Genomic DNA, 24,244 nt, shown 5'->3' on the forward strand with positions numbered 1-24,244 from the left:
TTTCATCAGAATGCTGCCTGGTTGTAAAAAAATAGTAAACAAAAACAGAAATCTTTAACATTATTCATGTTTCATAGGGGACAAACACTCAGGAAGTCAGGAAAGATAATTTTTTGCAGATGCCACTTGTGTATTCATGGGGTGGGGAGGTGGAGAAGTATGGGATGTTATTTAAAAGGCAGGAAGGATGTTTCTTCCACTCTTCTGTTCCTACTTGTCCTCCAACAGTGATTAATTTTTCAATACTGCTGCTAGCCTTGTTAATGAACTCAGAAACATCAGCACCCATTGCTAAATGGACTCACCTACCACATTGATGAGTTAACATATTCCTCCTAAACATGGTTTACATTATCTTCATGCATTTTGTTCCCCCCCCCATTTTCCTACAATTATTGCTTCCTCCTCTCTTCTTTATCTATATTAAACTTCTCTCTCCTCTCCCATTGCAAACTACCAATATTCTTTCAATCTTCCTCTATCACTGTGTTGTCTACACTAACGTGGAGAACTCCTCCGTGTTTTAGCCACTATGAATGAGGGGTAAGTAAACCAAAGGTAATACCTGCAATGCCCCTGGCCAAGTAAGATGCCTTACACTGGGTGAGTACAGAAGTCTAACTGCTTATGCTGACCCTTTGTTTACCCACAGACATGACAGACTCTAACAAGATGATCATCAACTTGGCCCTCTTTGGCATGACTCAGAGTGGAAAAAGTTCTGCTGGGAACATTCTTTTGGGAAGCACTGACTTCCACAGCAGCTTTTCTCCATGTTCTGTGACCAAAGATTGCTGTCTGGGCCGCAGTTGTCACCTCTGTGGCTTCATGCATCGAGGGGGGCAAGAGATTACCCTGCAGATCCAGGTGTTGGACACTCCAGGTTATCCACACAGCAGACTGACCAAGAAGCATGTGAAACAGGAAGTCAAGGAGGCCCTGGCACATCACTTTGGGCAAGAGGGTCTCCATCTTGCACTGCTGGTCCAGAGAGCAGACATGCCTCTTTGTGGACAGGAAGTATCTGACTTAGTCCAGATGATTCAGGTAATACAAAATAGGCAATTACACTAATGCCATTATTCCTATTTGAAGGACAATTATCCTAACAGGAAAGAACTATGACAATTTGATTAAAAGAGTAGTTTAAAGCAAGTTTAAAACAAGTGCTAGTCACATAGAAATGGTAAAAATTACTTGATCTTTCCCACCAAGAACCATTTTTACAATTTCCTTTAGAGGAATTCGGTCGGTAATTTTGCAGCTGGGCCATAGGACTCTACCTACCCCCCTAAAAAATAAGATGCTAACTTCAGAGGTTAACTAACCTCTGAATAAGTTTGTAAATGTGGTCTCCACTCGATCTGCATCAGAATCAACTGGGCTGTCATTAAAAATGCATATTCATCCAAGCCCCACTGAAAGAGAATCACAAGAGTAGAGCCTGGGTATATGCATTTGCATAAATTTTCCATATATTTCTTAAAAACAGCCAAGCTTAAGAACTACTAAACTAAAACTAAAATACTGACTTGCATCCATTTAATATCAAGGGGACAATCTCTTTTTTTTTTTTTTTCCTTTTTTTAAGAGACAGAGAGAGAGAGAGGGAACGGGGAGGGGCAGAGTGAGAGAGGGAGAGAGAATCTTAAGCAGGTTGGGGAGGGGAGCGGTCTGATGCAGGGCTGGATCTCATGACCATAGGATCGTGACCTGAGTCAAAACCAAGAGTTGGACACTTAACCAACTGAAGTACACCCCCCCCTTTTTAAGGGGACAGTATCTTACAGTTCACAAACAAATAGGTGTTCATTCACTGATTCAATCATTGCAAACTGTATTAGGTACCTGCGCAGAGCTTAATGATTAGTGAACAGTACATGAGCCCTGCCCTCAAAAAACTTACAGTCTAGAAGAGATGAATAAACAAATATAAGACAGCGCCAAAGTAGTGTAATGTATGGACAGGGGGAAAGGAGGTTTCACTCTGACTTATATCATGGCAAACATGCACAGAAGATCTATGCTTTATTTTTTAGGAAAGAAATAAAGAATTTCAGATGCTTTGTGTGCCTCATCATCTGTAGGGCCACTAACTGATCTATGATAGCCAAGAGAAGACCATAGGGACCTCAGTGTGAACATAAATAACATATGCCACCTTTGCCTAGTGGTCCACTCATGTTTGTTTGTTCGTTTATTATAAGTCACTATCTTGGAAGCTTGTTCAGCTAGTCTAGGAGAGGAGCTGAAGATAGGGAGAGGTTCTGGGTATGGCTATAACTAGGAGATGAAGGGAGTAATACTTGCATACAGTGTAGACATATATGAACCAGGCCCATGTAAAACCAACAATTCCTGGAAACTGCTCATTGAGCTGCTCCATTCCATTCAGTGTCTTGATTCTCTAGTCTGGGGCCAACCAAATTTAGCTGCTGGACTTGACTAGCATTACTCAGTAGCCTTGCTTAGTCATTGAGAAAAGAGAACTCATCATTACTAGAAGCTCTACAGGTAAATTACATGGTGAATAGAGAGCAGACATTTCTCTGATCATGATGTAGGGTTTGTTACACTTAAAAAGACAGTATACTTAGCTTCAAAGGAATATTTTCTTCCCTTTAACTACTAAAAGCATAAGATTGTTCTAAATGACACATTTTTTTTCAGGAACTGCATGTTTCTAAAAATGAAAAACAAAAAACATATCACAAAAAACTAGTGGAAAAAAATAGGGTGACAAGAGCATAAAAACATAATCCTCATCATCCAACTCCTGAAAAATCAAGGACATGCTGTACAAAAGTAGAGAAGATGATTGCAATTAAGAAACAATGTGTAATCTAAGAAAACCCACAAACCTCCCCTCAACTATGAAAGCCTGCATGTCAAACAATATTTCTGGTAGAAACCAGATGGGGGAGAAACCTGTTGCTATTCCATCAGTGTAATTTTTTGAAGTGTATTTATTTATTTTGAAAGAGAGAGAGAGAGAGAGAGAGAGAGAGAGCGAGCAGGGGAGGGGCAAAGGGAGAGTGAGAGCAAGAGAATATCAAGTAGACTCCATACTATCAGCACAGAGTCTGATGTGGGGCTCAAACCCACCAACCATGAGATCATCACCTGAACCAAAATCGAAAGTCAGATGCTCAATTGATTGGGCCACCTAGGCACCCCACCATCAGTGTAATTTTTAAACAAGTTTTAAAATTCATTTAAAGCTGCCATTAAATAAACATTTGGCTTACAGTATAGGTGGATGTAACTCAGTAAATTCAGTAAGTGCACGAATATTTCTCAAAAACTAACCTCTCTCCTTATGCCTCCAAATTTTTCTCTATGCTGGTACTATGCTTGGCCAAAAGGGGCATTTTAAAAGGCATACGTTTTAAAAACAGATTTTGTTTTCCAGTTTTAGGATATAGAACACTACTGTAATCCCCTATTTTTTTATACAAGAGAAGTTGATTCATACATGTCTCTCTCATCTTTGAAAAAGGTATCTGGCATACAGCCACTTTCTCCTACCACTGCCTTCCTTAAGCCAGTGTCCAGGTCATGACTTAAAGGCAGGGAGGAGATAGGCTAGAGTAAAACTCAGATTCAGAATTTTTTTTTTTCTAAAATAAATATCTTTTCCCTCCCAGGAAAACTCAGCAGCCAAGATTTTAGTAATCTTCAGAGGGGCCCATGACCCCTGGGAGGCACTGCAGTCCTATTCTGGGCTTCCATCATAATTTTTGGTTGAAGATCGCCTATGCACAAGCTGGCTGTTTATGACCTTCTTCCTGAAGGTGCTTAAGTAACTGGTGGCAGCCATCTGGATATGCTCACAGATTGGGAGCAGCTGCAGAATGTCTGAATATTCAACAGGACCAACAGCTGTTAGGAAGGAGCAAGGAGTTGTTAAGGTCCTCTGGTTCCAGACACACCCTAGACTGCTTTTTCTTCCTGGTTTATGCAAAATGGGGAATGGAATATCTGCCTTCTCCCCTTTCCTCTCCTCCTTTCTGGGGGCGCTGCTCCCTGTCATGGAAGGAGTCAACAACGCCAATACCAGAAAAGTAACCTCTTCTTTCCTGTACCTCCCTATTCCCTCTTTAAATGTCTCTTTTAATTTGTGCTCTTAATATTTTTTAGAGGGGTTATAGGCTGCCAGCTATGACAAATGAAACATTTCCCCAAATGATCCCTTTTTCTTTATTTATGTTAGGCTTTCGTAATTTATAGCAAAATGGTGGAGATGTCAGTGAGTCATCTCTCCGAAACTGGGAAATAAAGGGAATGATTCATCTAAATATTATCTGACTATCACTTGAATGTTATTTAAAAATCCACAAGTAATGAATCAGAGAATACAGAATAAAGTTACCTTAAGAAAAGTTCTAGCAAGCAGCCAAACTGCACAAGGAATTGAATCCAGGAATTGACTAAAATCCAAATTCTTTCCACCATCAGGGCATCATGTGTTATTACTAATATACAATCAGGTTTCAAGCATGTATTTTTGATTTAGACTGAACTCAAATGTTGATGTTATAGGTGTGTGTGTATACAAAAGGCTCAGAAAGGCCAGTGCAAGGCCTGAAAATACTTAACAAACATAATGGGCTTAGTTGTTTAATACCATTTAGTTGAAAAATAAGCCTTGTTACAATTGTAGATATATGACTAAAAATGTTACTAAGAGTTTCTTGGCTTGATTTCCTCACTTATAAAATGGGGATAATTTTACCTATGTTAAAAATTTTGGGGGTTATATTTAATGAATATAATGTGCTTGGCATTGTGCCTGACTTACAGTAGGTTCGCAGAAAATTACTACCATTGTTATTATTTTTATTATTGTCACTACACAAATTATAATGAGTCCTTATTCAAATGAATTACTAGATTATGAGCAACCTATTAATAGAGGTTAAGAGAACAGGTTCTATAGTAAGATATACTTGTGTTCAAGTTTCGGCTTACTTGTTTTGTGACCTTGGGCAAGTAATTTCTCTAGATTTCAATCTCTTAATTGGTAAAGTGGGAAAACAGCAGTGTCTCCTTTACTGGGTTATTTTCAGGACTAATTTCATATTATAACAGTAAATTAACTCAGACACTAGCACAAGGCAAGTGCACACCAAATGTCAGCTATGGTCATAATTTTGTTAGTATCTGTCTTATGCTAAAATTAGGACATGTTATTTGTAGCCTTCTTTGGGATTTTCTTGATAGATTTCAGAAGAAAATCAGAGTGAAATCAAGCATACACAGCCCTGATGTATAAGAATTTCCTTATTAATTTAGAAAAAAAAAATCTGGGAAGAAAATTCACTGGCTTACTAAGGTTAAAGTGAGAAGCTCTAATTTAGTGGGAAAGACATGGGCCTGGCAGTGAGGGGACCTCTGTCACAGGCCCAGGCCTTCCAACAATCAGCTGTGCGGCTTTGGCAAAGTCATTTAACATCAAAAGTCCACAATATCCTCATCTGTAAAATAAGGCAATTTGGACACATGATCTCTAAGGCTGAATATTCTCTGCATCTAACAACGTCTTATCATTCAGTTCTCTGAGAAGGTAATGTGGTGCTTTAAGTGGGATGAGAGTAAGGGAATAGTATGAAATATAAAGAATGGTCCTTATTGTCCTCCTGTTCCATGATAATTTTTCTCTCAGTTGATGTAATAGTTGGCTTTTTAAAATTTCCCCCCGAAAAAGTCCAGATGCTATGATTTCATCAACCACAAACAAATGGGGCAGGGCTGGTGAGGTCCTGGGAAAATGAACATAATTCCTGGAAAACAAAGTTTATATCCTAACTAGTTGTCCCAAAAGGACTAGATGGACTCATACCCATTCGCACTCTGAAACCAAACAATTCATGATTGATTGTAACATTTCCATCTAGCTTAGTACTATATTTAAATTATTAACACCAGATAACTTACATTAACTTATCTTGCTCTTGGATTTTTATGTGAGGTATCAATCAACTGTGATTATTCTTTCTCTGGGTCCACAGAGAACACGTTTGGCCACTAACACGATGACTATACACCAAGCGACACTACTTTCAAATAGTCAACTATTTTGCAGCCAAAAATCAATCTAAAGATTATAAGCTAAATCAACCATTCCCCTCTATTTTTGGCAGTAACTCAAAAGTGCAATTTCTCTCACAGTTTAGGACATGAGCATCCTTTCATAAATAATTATCAACATGTAAAAACTTCTGAGTGGTTGAACACATGGACTTTTAAGTGGGGTCGCACTTATAATCCATTTTCCTTAGGTGGTTTAACTCATTTTTCCTGAATGTTATTATAGTTTAAAGTATAGGAAATGTCTGGTGGAGACAAAAACAGAATGTGTTAACGTTACAACCCAGAAAATCAGGAACTAAAGACATACCGTCAAAGTTATACCATTTAACGCAGTAAGTACTAACCAGCAAGAGAAGAATTCTATATTATATAACTCAGGAAGGGACCACTTGAGCCAAACAGTTTATTTAGCATGAATTTTTATTATAGTGATGTTTTAAAAATATTTAATGATAAATGTGGTTCATGCATCAACCAACACCCAGAGGGTAGGCCTGGGGGTAGCACTCAAGAGGTTAAGGTGTCTATTTATTAACTTGAATTAAACATTTCAATATCATAACAATCAATATAAACACATCAATCATGTACTTGGTGAATATCAGAACTGGCTCTAAATTTGAGAAACTTTCAGAGATAAGAACATTCAAGGATTAATAATTACACTTTATAAAGGCCCAGTACTATACAATTCCCAATAATGCTCAATCAGTCTCTTTACTTGGTGTGTCTTCACAGTCTGATAACTCTCTTCTTGATGCCTACACTCAAGGCATCATCACATGCTAGAAACTCATGCTGACCCCTTCCTCTACGCTCACTTTCCACCTCCACCCCAAATTGGGCTAAATGTCTGCCTCTAAAGCACCAATATATTTTCTATCACAATACCTGCAATTAAACCAAATTGAAAGTATTTTCTTTCCTGCCTGCCCCTCTTCCTCAGTTTTAAGTTTAGGTAGTACAAACAATTCTCCACTAGACATAAGCAGAAAGTTTATCTGTCATGGTCCACTCTTTGTCCCTGGAACAAAGTAAACCCCCAATAAATATTTGCAGAAGGAATAAATCACCTAGAATTCTTTTTAAAGTTCAAATTCCCAGGATCCATCCCTAAAGATACTGATGCATTTTTAGCAAGCATCCCAAGTGGTTCTGATGTACATAACCCAAGAATCTTTTTATTCCCAGAATCTAAATCTATTTAGCACTTCCTTAATTTTTCAGCCATTTGTATTAATTTGCTAGGGCTGTTGTAACAAGGCTGCACTACCTGGGTGGCTTTTAAGTAACAGAAAGTTATTGTCTTTCAATAAATTTGGAGGCTAGAAGTCTGAAATGAATGTTAGCAGGGTTAGTTCCTTCTGAAGGCTGTAAGTAAAGAATCTATCCAAGAGGTCTGTCCTTGGCTTATGGATGACTGTCTTTATGTTTACATGGCATTTTCCCTTTATTCTTATCTTTGTTCAAATTGCTGTTTTATAAGGACACCAATCATATTGGATTAGAGGCCCACTCACAATGACCCTATTGTCAAATAAAGTCACATTCTGAGGTATTAGGATTTCAACATATGAATTTGGAGGGGGGTGGGTACACAATTCAACTCACAACACTAGTTTATTTTGCAATGCTTTGATCTTCTCTCACAAGGAACATGTTACAACATACTGAATATGACAAATTTTGCTATGTCACTTTTAGGTAAAATGTGATGTTGAAATTACACATATATTAGATTTACACAAGAATTATCTTTTTTACAAGTTAGGTTAGTTAAGATTTTGCTAATTTGTGTTCTGAAGGCACATAAGAATATGCCAACTAAAGTACTTTTTAAAAAATCCTTTTGTAAAGTTTAGAATCTGTTAAAAATAATTATTCATTGAATGTACTGATCTTAAAATTTCAATTCAGATTTTCTTCAAGCAGGCCATTTTTAGAATTAGATATATATAATTATTCTATGGTATAGACAAATTTTAAACAGATATGAGGAAAATTTTGGACTTACTCACTGAGAAAAGTGTTTCTGAATTTAAAACACAAAATGCAGACTACATGCAAACCCATGAGAACTACAGAACAAAAGAGAAATTTTATAGGAAAGTACCACTTTATGTCCCAAAGATTAAACTTCAAAACTAAAGACTCAAAAACAAATAAATAAAACCCTAAACCTTCTATTTGAGATGACAGTGAGGTCTACATTCCAAATTAATCCAACCAGTATCTAGTGAGAGTTTACAATGTGCCAAAGCTTTGACTTACATAGTAAGGCATAGACTCTGCCTTCCAAAAGCTACTGGTCAAGTTAGAGAGATAAATGTGTAAACAAATAGTCTGATAAATGCCAGACTGTGCCAGGAATTTAGTTGGTAACCGTGGTCTCAAGATGTTTAAATATATTGTCGCACAGTTGCCGTATTTTCTATTATTTACATGTCTTGACTCCTTATTCCCTTCCTCCTCCCTTCCTTCCTTTCCTTCTCCCCTTTTCTCTCTTCCTTTCATTTTCAGTTTTTCAGTCTTATAAATACCAATCCTGTATTTGTTACATACATTGAAAATAGTTTCCCAAACCATCTTTCAATTTTCTCAAGAATTTTTAAACCAGTTTGTCCTGATATCCCTCTATGGATTTGTATTCAACCTCTCTATACATCAGTTTCTCCATATTTAATGGAAATAATACTAGTGTCTTCCACAAAGCATTATGTTGAATTTCAAAATAAATAAAGCATGTAAAGTACCTAGCATAATATTTAGCACTAAATAGTAGTTGTTCTTCCTTCCTTCTGATTACTAGAGGTCCTGGATATTTCTTGTTATGTTCATTCCTAAGTATTTTGTATCTTTCCAAAAACTCAAAAATAAATAAAACCCTAATAAACTTTCTATTTGAGATGATGGTGAGGATCTAAATTCCAAACTGCTATTATAAACTGGTAGCAGATTTGAAAATATTTTGATAATGAGAATATTTGGAATGAATGGAATGTCATTTTACTTTCACAATGCCATGATTTCATATAACTTTGTAAATATTTTAAAAAGTTAAATGGTTATTCCTAGACACCTTCCATATTATATGAACAATTTGCCACATGCTGGCATTTCTGCTTTACATCAGCTTATTTTCACCAATCAAACAAGAATTTATTATATAACCAACTTCCATATATCACTAAACAAAGGAACACCAGTCTTCAATGTTTTTCAACCACAGTAGAGGAAGTCATCTGATAAATTGGACTTGATTCTAAGCATGTGAAGTGAAGAGGATGCGAGTGAATCACAATAATATTTTGTAGCTGTTTCAAATCACTAAATGTAATTTGATCTTAACTTTTCCATTGTATGACATCTGACTAATCAATAGATTGTAACCAGATTATATAATTACAAATCCTTAGAAGACACTTTTGGTTATCATGATAACACAACATTTCTACAAAAAGAATACGACAATTCCCTTGGCCCAAGTCCTCTGACTTAAAGGAATTCAGTGGTTCTAACAGCTCTAGGTTGGCAGGCAAGTAGAAATTATTGCTGAATGTTATAAATGTAATTGTATCATATGCAGCATTAATAACATGCAGTTCTGAAATTGTGTATACATAAATTGTAAGAGCAAAATGAAATGGAGAATTAAAGCCTTTTTTTAAACAAAATCCACCCATCTTTCTCCATTTACTTACATTATTTGACCCCATCTTCACTTTCCATTGCATATATCAATTTTTAGTAACATAATGACATCCAGATCTGTTGCCTATGTTGGACCATAATTCCTTTGCTGGTGTTTGAGGAATATAGGCCAAGGCAAATAGCCATTTAACTTTCTCTCTCTTTCAGGAACTTCTAGGACATTCTTGGAAGAATTACACTGCCATTCTTTTCACCCATGCAGAAAAAATAGAAGAGGCTGGGTTCAGTGAAGATAAATACTTGCATGAGGCCTCCGATACACTGCTAACCCTGCTAAATTCTGTACAGCGCAGATATATCTTCCAGTATAAAAAAGGAAACTCACTTAATGAACAAAGAATAAAAATCTTAGAAAGAATCATGGAATTTATAAAAGAAAATTGTTACCAAGTTCTTACCTTTAAATAAAATTTAGATAAAGGGAAAAGAGCTTTGGGCTTTAGAGTCAGAAACCTCGTTTCAAAAGTGCCTTTGTCAGAATGGTTGAGGACTGTCAGAATTCCCATAGCCTGCTACTGAGAGTGTACATTGGTATAACCACTTTGGACAACTGTTTGGCTGTTAAAAAGAAATTAAAGGAAACAAGACTTCTAATGCAAATCCTATGACACAGCAATTGCCCTATAATCATATATCCAGCAGAAATGTGTAGATTTGTACACTAAAAGACATGTATGTACAAGAATGCTCTTGGTAATACTATTCATAATAGCCAAATAGCTACCAGTAATTATCCAAAAGTCCATTAACAGGAATATAGATAAGCAAATTGAGGTATATTCAATGGAGTATTTATATAATAATGAGAATGAGCAAACTACAACCACATGTAACAATACCAATGAATTGTCCAAACATAAAATTGAATGAAACAGTATATACTATATTATTCCATTTGTATAAAGTTCAAAAACAGTCAAAACTGATGTAATATAAACTACTCTGATGTTAGAAGGAGAGGTCACTCTTGGGGAGGGGACAGTGAGCATGCACTGGGCAGCTTCTGAGAGTCTGGTAATATTTAGTTTTTTGATCTGGAGGTTAGTTTGAGTACTCACTTTGTAAAAATTCAATGAACACTTTTGATTCATAAACTGTTTAGTATATATATTTGAATGAAATTTAAGATGAATCAATTATTATCTATATTTTAAAAACTAGTTCCACCAATTACTTGATGCTAGACAACGAAAATTATTTAATCCTGTGAAAGGCCTCATTTGGAATATCTAATGGATAGTTACTGTAATGATGCTCAATAAATGTTAACTTTCTTTTCCACTTTTTTATAACCTGTGGTTCGTATTTAGGGTTGGAAATATAGGTAAAAATTCAGAGCCAAGCCCTGCAGCACAAACAAGGGTAACAATATTACTGTATTAACCAAATAAGAATAAAGCCTGGACTTAAAAAGAGGCCTCCTCTACCTTGTAAGGTTGGTCATGTTGGCTTAGTAGAGACGATGGTCTAAAAGGCAGCAGAGAGGACTGAAGGAAAATAATTCTAGTCAATCATAGCCAAGTCTACCACCAAATCAAAATTGGATCATCCTCATGTTTAACATTGGTAAATGAGCTTTATAATTTATAAAACTTTCACTAAAATAGTGAAATTAATTTGTAAGTTGTTTTAAGTGTGCAATTCACTGTATTTCCTATTAGAAACAGGATTGTAGCTCATGATTATCCTCCCAGACTAGTCCTCATAAGCCTACTTAATTCTTAATTTTACCTGAACTCTAGCACAAATGGTATTAGAAAGCCTAACACCAAAATTTGTAAAATGCTTCTATGTGAAAGCATAATTCGAATTCCAACTTGAAACAGTATCTCTATTTCTCTGCAGGGCCCAACAACGGGGCTGAGTTTAAGAACTAAATAGGAATTGACACTTCCCCAGGGGTTGCTCCCTTCGTGACAGATAATGAGATTTGAGGCTGCAAAGCTGAAACTGAAGTGAGTGGCGAAGGGAGTGGAAAATTCAGGTATTAAGTCCTTCATATCTTTCATTCATGTGACATCAGCTAACTCTTCTAGGATATAAATAATACTAGTTTCAGGAAAGATAGGTTGTGGAGAACATTCAGGGGTTCAAGACCTCTGAGGCCAACCTGATTAATACAGGAAAGGTGCCTCCAGTTTCAAAGAGGAAGACTTCTGTGATGTTTTCCCCTAAATTATGTTTTATATTTGTGTGTGTACACACACACACACACACACACACATATATATAAACATATGTACATTTACATAACTCCCTAATTGTGATATGACATATTTGACTTTCTTTCAGTAGTCTTCTACTCTGCTTTTTTGGTCCGCTTTTAGCTCTCTCCTCCTTCCATCTCTCCTCTTCATGCACATCAGCCAATTAGAGAGAGTTCATGTCAACAAAGAGCACCATTCATATTTTCCTGCTAGTCCAAGTAATCACACATGGAGTACACACAAACACATGGAGGACTTTTGCCTTTTTAAAAAACATTTCATATCATACTCTCTACAACATCTTTTTTTCACTTAATACAACCTCATAAAAATTCCTCCAACTCTAAAAAGTAGCTTAAATTCATCCTTTTTTACATTTCAGTGTATTTATAACAATTTGTACAACTACTCCTCTATTGACGTGCACTCCAGTTTTTGTCACCAAGAGTCATGCTCTGACAACTATTCATGTGTGTGTGTGTGTGCATAAGATTGACGTTTTCCTGTAAGTTATATTTCCAAGAGTGGAGTTTCTGGATTAAGGTATACACACCTTTTAATTTCAATATATCTTACCCAGTTTCTCTTCATAGTGTCACAAACTTTATTTACACCAACATTTGAGTACCCTTTCCTATATTTTTGTCATCAGTTGGTGTTATCACCTTAAATACCTACTGCTAACACCAGTTTGATAAATGTTAAATTATCTTACCTTAATTTGCATTTCCCAAACTACTATTCAATTAGACTATCTTTATAAGCACACTGCTCATTTAGATTTGCTCCTCTATGAATTGCCTCTTCACATTATCCTTTTTATCATTTTCCTATTGGATTACTTCTTATAATGATTCTTTGCTTGACCAAAACTTTAGTCAGGCTTAAACGTCTTCTAGGCCCGCCTGTGCATTTCCTTGTAAAATCTAGTCTTAGCAAGAATTCTGATACATTAGTTAAACCAGAACCCTCGACCCTCAGTATCTGATCAGGTTCCTCATCCTCCATCAACTCCAAAGTGACCACTGATTCCCCACCCTGCTCCTTGGGTTGTAAATTCATATCCTTGTCAATTCTCACACTTGGCTGTGCAATATCTGGAGTTGAATCCAATCTCTCTCCCGACTCTAACATCCCACTGCAGTAGTACTTATACCTATCTACACAATCCTGAATAAAGTCTGCCTTATCATCTTTAACAAGTGTCACTGAATATTTTTTTTAACACTCCCTGCTTGGCAAAATAGAAGAGCTCTCTGTACACTACGGATATTAGTCTTCCATCTGTCTTTCACATTGCTATTTTTTCCCTTCTATTATTTATCCCTTAACTTCATGAGAATTTATGCCAAACTAAATTTGTGAATTTTCTTATACTCATATACTTCTCTGTATTTGATACAAGATGTGGTTTTAGTTTCATTTCTTTCAGATGGGTAATCAATTATACTTTCTCTAGTTTACTAAATAATTCATCCTTTTCCTACTGAAGATAGACAGACTGAGGTAGGTAGACATATATAGAGAAAGATATCTCCTTTATTTCTGGATCTATTCTGGATTCTTATTTCTTTCTGTTATCTATTTTATACCGCCGATACCAGAATGATTTAATTAAAATGGCTCTGTATCATTCCTTGATATCTAGAACAAGTTTCTCTTATTTGAAAATATTTTGTTAGATATTCTCAGGCATTCATTTATGTATTTTTTAGATTTTTCCTAATTAAAAAAACTTGTGTTATGAAAAATATTTTGTGATATTAAATTCTCCCATGCAAGCATATTGGATGTTTCTCCATCATACTTTATGTTTAATTATTTTATATTACTGTATTTCTTACAGTTTTCTTTTCCTTTACCAAATCAGTTTTGCTGATCCTTGATAATTTCAAAGTTCTACTCTGATATGCATTAAGGATTATTTCCTTATTTCTGAATTCAGAATCAAGCACTATTTGTTTGACAAGGTAACAACTACTTCCCTAAGAACTTTCTTTCCATAGAGCCTTATGCCCTCACCAACTAAGGTAAGACCTGTAGAACACTTTCATTTTCTCCCTATCCTTATCTCCTTCCCATGTCCTACCTAGGAAAGAGGGCTTTGGAATGCTTCTCCTTTCCCCCTATTACCAGATTTTGCTAAGACATTTAATTCAAGATTTTCCTGACAGATTGCCCCTTCTGTTCAAAAGTACTTTCTTACCAACTACATTGACCATTCCTGGTAATTTATCATTTTCTCTTTCAACTTAATATACAAATATTAGAAGGTCCATTGCTCACCACTGTTTCCATCTTCCCTCATCTTTCTTGTCAGTGTGTTTTCCCTAATATACTCTTAATTCTAGTACAGTATCCAAGAGGCATTAAACTCCAGACTTGTTCTTCCATGTACCCTTATGCAGCAGCAATTCTAACTCCTCATAATAATCAGCATAGTGCATGTAGAGAAGTAAGTTGTTAGTTGGTAGTAGGGTAGTTGAATCAAAAGTATGGTGAGACACCACAGTGAACCTCTTGTTGCTGTGCTGTACTCTACTTGAAGTTGGGTTGTTTAGCTTTTTTTTTTTTTTTTGATGACAGTACATGTGTACCCATTGAATAAACTAATCATAACTGGAGATAATTACAACTTGTGACAAAAGAACCATGTGACCAAAATTAGCTCTACGTAAAAGAAATGATATCCAGAAAGTTCATCTTTGGTGTCCTGCCACCTATCCCATTAGTCCATAATTTGCAATCTTCCCTCATGTCCCTTCAGAGGCCCAAACTGTATGCTATTCTCACCTGGAAGACAAAATTCTCTACCAAACTTTGTATTTGAAAGTTTTGAACATTTTAGAGGACTGGACGATGGTATACTTGATATTTTTGTGTAGCTGAGTTTAGAGTCTCATTAGCACATACCATCTTGGGACATTGGTGATTCACCCCTAATACTCATTAGCTCTGACCTTTACTAGGTTTATTCTTCTAAATAGATTACCTCAATTAGCAATTTCAGATTTGCTTTTACTTATGTTTATACTCTGCCATATTTTTCATTAAGAATTTGTTTAGATTTTCTGTTCTACTGTGTTTCAGGCATATTACCAATGTGCCTCAGGCACATTCAGGTATATTCTTTATAAAAGGCCAATGTTTTTAAATGACATCGCTATTCCCCAAATCCTCAAACCTTATTTTTAATAATAAATGTATTCATAAGCACCTGAAGTTTTTGTTTTCCATTTATGTGCTGTTTTAAGAGAAAATGTTATCTTTTCATATGACAACTGAAGTTTTAGAAAAAGGTTATTTTTACCAACATTACTATTCTCTTTTGTTAACCTCTAAAAGTGACTTTTACTTTGTATTCTTCTTAAATCTTTTTCAAAGAGAAATCAAATTGTGGTGTTGATTTTGGATAACTCCTATACTGTTCTTTCCACATTCCCCAGGTGTAAAAGTTGAATGGGTTTTAAACTAACAAGTATCAGCCAAATATGCAATCTTAGAGCTGAAATGTTAAGTGGATGTTATGTATTGAGAGCATTTCTCTACTGGAATGTATAATATTCTAATGAGGCAATTTACAAAAACAAATGTAAAACTGTTAAGAGCAACCTTGATATGAAGGCTCCTCACAAAAATGCCATTGCAGAAATGAGCAGACATTAATAATTGCTATTTGAACAATTCTTCAGGTATTATGTAGCAATGGGAAAGGCAAGGAAGAGCAGTTAGCTCCTTCATTAAAAAGGATTATTCTTTTTTCTTACAATTATTGAGTCCCAGGCTTGTTTCTGCTGCTGTTGCTAAGGACAATAGCCTGCCAGATAGGAAATGATGTTGATGGAGACATAAAATAACACTTACACACATATTTTACTAAAAAATCCAGAGAATTGGGAATAGTGTATGCTAGGCGGGGGGTGGGAGTAAGGAAGGGGAAGGAAAAAAAATAAACAAGGGAATACATAAGGGTGAAAAAATATAATATACGATAATTAATTCACACTCTGAAATTCCAGATGGCTCACTTTCAAACCAGCAATTATTTCATTGTTCTGGGTCCTTTTTCCAAAATTTTTTTGGAGTTATACCCCTATGAATTATCTCTGCCAAGATTTATCCAAAGGAAAAACCAGAACTATAAAAAGTGCAGTAAGCAAGAATGTGTAAGCCACTCTTTTTCATTCCAACAAGTTGGTATCTGAATGTCTGGTTTTGTATAGAGGTATATTAGCCATCAGTTACCTTCCTTCTTGTCATTTATCACTGCAAATTTTGGGATTATCATCATTATCACTGCAAATTTTGGGATTATCATCCAAACAGTACTGCAAATGAGGTGTAACTACAGAGTTGCTCCTGGATTAAATAATTAAATATTACTTCTATCTATCTATCTATCTATCTATCTATCTATCTATCTATCAGAACTTAGTGACTTCTCTCATAGGTTGGCTTTTGGGATGGCCAGTCAGGATCAGTGCCCTCAACAGTACACTATTCATAGAATCAAGCCAACTGCTACCAGCAGCAGCAGCCTTGTTTTACCAAGAGATTCTTCCTAAGAACTTCTGCAACAAAAAGAAGAAAGTTGGTAAATTATCTTTGTAACCAACCACTCCAAAGCAATGTTTAATGAATGATCTCACTTCTCTCTTTAGAATCTCTTAAATAATCCAATAAAGGAGTCACCCTAATCTCCTTACATGAACTACTACAGTTTAGGGAGTTTATCACTATCTTTTCCTAAAGTTTAAACAGAAGAAAAGTTGTTTCTCATGCAAATACAAGAAACCACAGGGCATTTAAGTGACACATAAGGTAGTATATTGTAATGGAGAAGAGCACAGGATTAGTTAAAAGCCGGAAGAAGATCTAGGTTTCAGCTAGTTACACTAAGCACAGGCATTTATTTAACTTTTCTGTTGGTTCTTTAGGGTAAATGAAATGGCTGGTCTACCTCTATAGAGTTAAGAAACAGATAAGATGTGTGAAACTATTTTGTTAGCTATAAAGCACTAAATATCTTAATAATAATTCTATAATAAAAATCCATAATAGCAGAGAAATATGAATATACTCCCCTCCCCCAGCTTTTGTTAGAAAAGGGCATGGTTTATTACTTAATTGAAATTTTGGAGAGTAAAGGTTTCTCCACAGAACAGTAATTTGCAATATTATTGTTAGTTGAGTTACATTAATTTGCCTCCATAGTTTTTATTTGGTATTTTGGTGATAAAGTTTTAGTTTTTTACATTGTTGCATAATGCTCAGAGTGTCACAGTTTGTGTGGCTAAAGTATACCCTTAGTATTGAGCACTTCTGATATTTTTATTTTTTTAAAGGTACAACATATAATTTCCCTGGAAAGCTGAGGTATATTCATATCCTTTTAATGTTCCTGTTACACGCAATAGTGATATGCTTCCCCACTGACCAAGAACTTGGAAAGAGCATTGCTTCTATTTATAATAAACTAAAACACAATAGTGAGAAATATTGTCTTCCTAGTATAAGAAAATTGCAAAACTATTTAAAATTTTATCATTAATATTAAACCAGTCACAGGGCATCAATGAACATGAATGGTATCTAAATATCTAAACAACAGATTTCAGTGGGAAATTTTCAGTAATGTAGTAATGAACATCTCCAGCAAGGTAACAGATACTATATCTGGTACAAAAAAATAATAGAGTCTGTTAAAAAACAGGACCTCAGTCTGTATGAAATATTCCTTAAGATACTCTGCTCACTTCATATACACTGAGTAACGTTCTGAACAAGAATTTAACTTCTCAGGAAATCTCAAGAACGCTAGTTTCTGGAAAAGGAATATCTCTACCATAAACTAATATCAACATGATATGTATCTATTATATAATAGGAACTGTCTTAAGTACTCTAGGTACTAAACTCCCACACTCTTTACAACTCTAAGATAAGTACTTTACTGTACCCATCTTAAACAAGGGGAATAAAGTACATAAAGGCTAAACAGTTACCCTAGCTTACATATGCATTTAAGTTGTACAGCCAGAAATCAAAACTAGATAATCTGGTGTCAAAACCAATACTAAGCTCTTTGGATATCTTAGCATCTCTGACAGTCATCTACAAATGCAGGCTTTTGGACCTGCAAAGCCAAGGCCAAGACTCTGGGACCTGGTTAAACTCACTAATGTTGCTTGACACAGTCTTATCCACACCCTCTGTCTTGCTGACATGCTTCTTATTAAACTTCAATGAGTTACTTTGAATATTCTGTAGATAGTCTAAATAGAAATTTACATATTTTTAAAAAGCAATGATAAATTATCTGTTTGGTGGGCACTTATTCTTGTATCCTAGAGTACCTAATGCTTTTAGTGAAAGCAAGGCGGAGAAAAAATTTTCAATTTTATATTAAAATCAACATGCCCTGAAAATGACTAATCTCAAAGCAATAATACACATGGAATTTCTAAATATAAGAAAAGTTAGTACTCCCAATATTCACTGTAAGATAGTGGGCCAATCTTGCTTAAGAAAGCATCATGTGATTGGGTCAACTTCATTAATTTATTATTTTCTGGTTTAAATAGAGGCTGAAAGGCACCAACTGTTTAGGCTGTGACCTAACACTATCTTCTACCGTTGAAATCCTTAAAGGGCTGAATACTAGTCAGAAGCCAAAAGGTTTATGTACAGTTCACTACCAATGCCATTTTTGTTGTTGTTGATTCCATAAGAACTCTCTTATCCCAGTGAGACAAATAAAATAGAATTCTTTTTCCTGTAAAAACAATGACTAATAATGGGGCTACATTGATGACTTGATTAATGTTTTATGTAATTTTAAAACCTGGGAATAAATATTTCAATTATCTAAGTAGTTGAAACATTCTTTAATTTATATTAGAATATTTAAAGAAATTTAATTGGGAAAAATTAGAAAATACAGAATCACGAAAGATTTTATCACAGTCTTATTTCCAAAAGAATAATTTATCCTGAGTATAAAATAACTTTTGAGTTTCATTTGTGTTTACTTGTCAATTGTTGCTATTGATGCTCTGTTAATATTTCGTTTTTCAGCAAGAAGATAAAACTGGCCTACCAGAACTCCATGGACTTAAATAAATGAAATTTAATTATACCTTTCATAAGCTGGCATGCAGGGTTGTTTTAAATTTATTTTGCCTCTCTTTCTGATTAGAGACTATAAGCAGCTAGATATTGTATGTATGATTTTTCTTTCAAACAATATCTATACTCCTACCTCCAGAGATGCATTTCTTTTTGGTAGCCCTCATCAGTCATCATCTCAAGGCTGGTGAACTTGAAAGCTCATAATTCCTAAGTTAATTTTCATTGTTCCTACAATATCTGTAAGATGAGTGAAAATAGGCATTTGACACCTTAATACATATATATGTTAACTTTGGTAACAATTTCTTTTAACATATTGACAGTGTGATGGTACATGAAAAAGCAAAATATATTGATTTTAAATACTCTTCTAAAATGTAACAATCTATAATTAATCTTGTATTAGGTACCCAAAGAATCTTTACAACCACCTAGACTAAAAAATTTAGACTGCTGCTTTTACATCAATTTATTGGAAAGTGTATTGGCAACACTTTGCAAAATGTTTATTCTTTATAGTTAGTTGAAATTTATTACTAATTATTTTGTCAAATGGAAAGAAAGTTCAGTATACAACTGAAAATTTCACTCTTAAAAAAAGTCACCTTTACAGGTCTGATTACTTTGGTAAGCAACAGCAATAATGTTGAAGTACCACATCTCCTAGCTTTTATGATGTTTGGCTCTCTAGTTGGCCATTTTCAATATTATTACAATATGATTAATTAATAAGACTGACAAAAATTCCAACTTGTCACTTTTGAAGAGGAGAGGACATTTATAATACAGACACACAATATACTAAAAATCCAAAGGCTTAAAATTTCATGTACCATGTGCCTACAAACAGGAAACTAAATGTTCATCTAGTTCAAGTTATCTAAATGTATCAAGAAAATAATCTGCTAACCAACATCCCTGCTAAAAAATAAACAATCACAAAACATAATTGATTTCTTTCCTACATTATACAGGAGCAAAAATTGTAAGTAAAAATGTAGTGCTTCTTTAACTGACTGAAAATAATATATACCTGATTAAAAAACTAGTCAAGTCTAGAAGAGAAATAACATAAAAAAGCCAGTTATATTTTAGGCACAAGTGACAAATATATTTCTTTTTATTGTTATTAAAGTTTTCTCCAATGTATTTCAGTAAATGAGTATTTTATTTTATTTTATTTTATTTTATTTTATTTTATTTTATTCCACTGTTGGTCATAGTTTGAGCCCTACACACTCCCTTCCCTTTCACCTCAAAGGGAACTCCTTTGTATGTAGCCACACACTCATCATTAGTGCTGAGATCTGGCTGGATCTGCTCCCAAATCTTCTTCTTAGGATTTAGCTCCTTGTCAGGCTCTCCTATTGAGGAGAAGAAAAAAAAAATTACATAGCTAAAATATGAAATAAATTATCCAGAGAGATTTCTAGTGTATTTTAACACTTACTTTTAACATATACTTTATTTTTATGACATGAGAAGTTTATATTTTTGATTTGTAAAATAAAGCATTTGACATTTCCTAACATGCCTTCTCCTTTGGCATGTTTAGTTGTGATTTTTAACAGATATATCCCTGCAGTTGAAGATGATACTTTTAAAATAACATTCTCTCCTAATGATGACTTGAGCCCTGACACTCAATGGGAGAATCGGCAGAATCTGTAGGATCTTATTTGGAATTGACATTCTCTATTCCTGTTAATTTTTTTTTTAATTCTTTTAAACATTTATTTATTTTTAAGAGACAGAGAAAGACAAAGCATGAGCAGGGGAGGGGCAGAGAGAGAGACACACACACACACACACACACACACACACACACACACAGAATCCAAAGCAGTCTCCAGGTTCCAAGCTGTCAGCACAGAGCCCAACGTGGGGCTTGAACTCACAAATTGTGAGATCATGACCTGAGCTGAAGTCAGACGCTTAACTGACTGAGCCACCCAGGCGCCCCTATTCTTGTTTGTTTTTAAATTTTCTTTTTGTTTCACTGGAAAGGAAAGATGATGCTCAGTTTTAAATGTTAAAAATGTAAAAATTGCTTTGTTGAAATAAAACTATACACACACACAAATATTTTGACATCTCCTTACAAATGTTCAAGATTACTTTTTACTCTTATAATAAATATTTTTGCAGGTAATACAGCAAAAAGAATTTATTCTCCAAACTATTAAAATGAAAATATAAGATACTCATTTTATCATTATATATAAAGAAAAACTGTGAAGAGATGAAAAGCATAATTTGATGTTATATATTTACATGTGGTAGAAGCAGCTTATATTTCAATGTACAAAATAAATGATGAGACTGCTGCTACAGTGCTTAAAGATTTTTTTATCGATATAGGAGAATGGATTAAATGCTAAGATTATCTAAATAAATATGGTAACTACTTTGGGTTTCATGGGCTGCCCATTCCATTTGGTGAGAGGGAAAGAGACAGAAAAAGTTCGGAGACAATGAGTCACATTTTCTAAGCACGAGAAATATATACAAGTTGCGTGCAATGCTCACAACAACACTCTATTTTTAAATATAAGGAAACCATTGTTCAAAGAAGATAAACTGCTCAAAGTTAGAAGATCAACAAGTGGAGTCAGAATTTGACAACAAAACCCTTATTCTGCTAGCACAGCATCTTGCCTCCTGACACACTATTCTTTAGAAAAGAAAGTTAGAAGATCAACAAGTGGAGTCAGAATTTGACAACAAAACCCTTATTCTGCTAGCACAGCATCTTGCCTCCTGACACACTATTCTTTAGAAAAGAAACAAGTAACATTCTTACATGTAGATAAAACCTCAACTTCTATCATAACTCACACTAAAAGTTTTTAGTCAACAAAGACAAATGTGTTGTAGAATACATCTGGTCTAGATTTAAGGAACACCAGTATACAAAACAATCCCTCTTAACTTATAAGAAATAGAAAGTAAAGTTTAACATAATACCATTTTAGTAGCTGAGGATGCTCAATAACATTTGGAATAAAGAATCAGTTCAAGAAACAATGAAAAGTAACAGATCTCTTAAACCTAAGTGTGAAATAAAAATGGTTTCCAGGAGGTAATAAAAAGAGTATTTCTGAAGTATATAATTCTGTAATGATAGATATCCAACTTTTTAGATGTCTTCTAAAGTGACTCCCAAGTTGAAACCTTCTGGAATTAATTTCAAAAGAATCTTTTACCATTACTGGAACTAATTATATTCTATACTCTAATTATACCTTATGACCTAAACTAGTTTTTACTCTCCACTCATACAACAGGAAAAACAAAACTGAGTAAAATTGTCAGCCACTGTGGTTTTTGTTCTTTATTAGCTCTTCAGGAACTGCCATGAAACTGGCAAGAACATATAAAACTGTCCTCTGATATGCAGGTTTTCAGAGATGACAGAATAGTTAATTGAATGATGTGTCTATACCAAAAGAACAAGCAATGAAACCAAAACTGAAAGACTAGTATAAAAGATAAGGATTTCTCTTATTAAGAGCGTTTGACTTGACAGCAGAAAAACTAATAAACAGAATAGAAAAAATGCTAATATATCAAATATCTACAGAAAAAAATACTAACATATAAAGTATCTTTATTTTTTGTTTTTAAAGATTTCTATTTTTTGTTTCTAAGCCATTCCTTAGTCTAAAAGTTTACTTTGCTTGTGTATAGATCATGTCAGGAAGTGGGCGTTCCAGAATCCTAGAAAGCTGGAGGCAGAGAAACTGTTTAGAGGCCTGAGTACTAACTCTTAATTCCCCCAACTCTCCCAAAAAACACACTGCCAAACTGATAACAGATTAATTCAAGAGGCACAGCATCCCAGATTTGTGTGAAATTCTTATCAAAAGTCTTATCACAGATTGTGTGAGTTCTTGTTAAATGCAGACAATAAGCTCCAAATACAAAAAAAAAAAAAAAAAAAAACAAAACTGTGATGCAGCACAAAATTAAGCTTCACAGAACTAGTAAGATATTGACATGCATACAAAATAATATTCATAACACATAATACATAGTGCTTACCATGGGCTGTTTGCTACACTAAAGGCTTTACAAATATTTACTCATTCAATCCTCTCAGTACACTACATAAATACTATTAATTACCCTCGTTTAGGAAAAACATTCAGCCAAGAATTCTTTATCCAGCAAGGCTGTCATTCAGAATAGGAGAGATAAAGAGTTTCCCAGACAAATAAAAATTAAAGGAGTTCATGACCACTAAACCAGCCCTGCAAGAAACCTTAAGGGCGATGTTTTGATTGGAGGAAAAAAAGACCAAAAGCAACAAAGACCAGAAAGGACCAGAGAGCATCACCACAAACACTAACTCTACAGGTAATACAATGGCACTAAATTCATACCTTTCAACAATCACTCTGAATGTAAATGGACTAAATGCTCCAATCAGAAGACATAGGGTATCAGAATGGATAAAAAGACAAGATCCATCTATATGTTGTCCACAAGACTCATTTTAGACCTAAAGACACCTGAAGTTTGAAAGTAAGGGGATGGAGAACCACCTATCATGCTAATGGTTGTCAAAAGAAAGCCAGAGTACCCACACCTATATCAGATGAACTAGATTTTAAACCAAACACTGTAACAAGAGATGAAGCAGGGTATTACATCATAATTAAGGGACCTATCCATCAAGAAGATGTAATAATTATAAATATTTATGCCCCTAACTTGCAAGCACCCAAATATATAAATCAATTAATAACAAACATAAAGAAACTCACTGAAAATAATACAATAATAGTAGGGGACTTTAACACTCCACTTACAACAATGGACAGATCATCTAAGCAGAAAATCAACAAGGAAACAATGGCTTTGAATGACACACTGGACTGGATGGATTTAACGGATATATTCAGAACATTTCATCCTAACGCAGAATATGCATTCTTTTTGAGTGCACATGGAACATTCTCCAGAAGAGATCACCTACTAGGTCACATCAGCCCTCAACAAGTACAAAAAGACTGAGATCATACCATGCACATTTTCAGATCACAATGCTATGAAACTTGAAGTCAACCACAAGACAAAACTGTAAAGCCCTCAAATAC

General features: G+C 34.7%; 2 protein-coding genes across 5 annotated transcripts in view; one reads left to right on the forward strand and one right to left on the reverse strand.

Moving 5' to 3' along the window:
- Nucleotides 1-654: 654 nt before the first annotated feature.
- On the forward strand, nucleotides 655-10,212 carry GIMD1 (GIMAP family P-loop NTPase domain containing 1). The gene is made up of 2 exons (XM_030313313.1): nucleotides 655-1,047; nucleotides 9,952-10,212. Exons 1-2 carry the CDS (start codon nucleotides 655-657, stop codon nucleotides 10,210-10,212), a joined length of 654 nt encoding a protein of 217 aa, XP_030169173.1.
- The window catches only part of AIMP1 (aminoacyl tRNA synthetase complex interacting multifunctional protein 1), a 66,205-nt gene continuing 48,456 nt past the window's right edge, over nucleotides 6,496-24,244 (reverse strand). For all 4 annotated transcript variants that reach the window (XM_030313312.1, XM_030313309.1, XM_030313310.1 and 1 more), the window contains one exon: nucleotides 6,496-20,506. In XM_030313312.1, the coding sequence (XP_030169172.1) occupies nucleotides 20,340-20,506 (167 nt within the window). In that variant the 3' untranslated portion in view covers nucleotides 6,496-20,339. The remainder of the gene's footprint in view (nucleotides 20,507-24,244) is intronic.

This window comes from Lynx canadensis, chromosome B1 (genome assembly GCF_007474595.2).
Source record: "Lynx canadensis isolate LIC74 chromosome B1, mLynCan4.pri.v2, whole genome shotgun sequence".
NCBI classification, from domain to species: Eukaryota; Metazoa; Chordata; class Mammalia; order Carnivora; family Felidae; genus Lynx; species Lynx canadensis.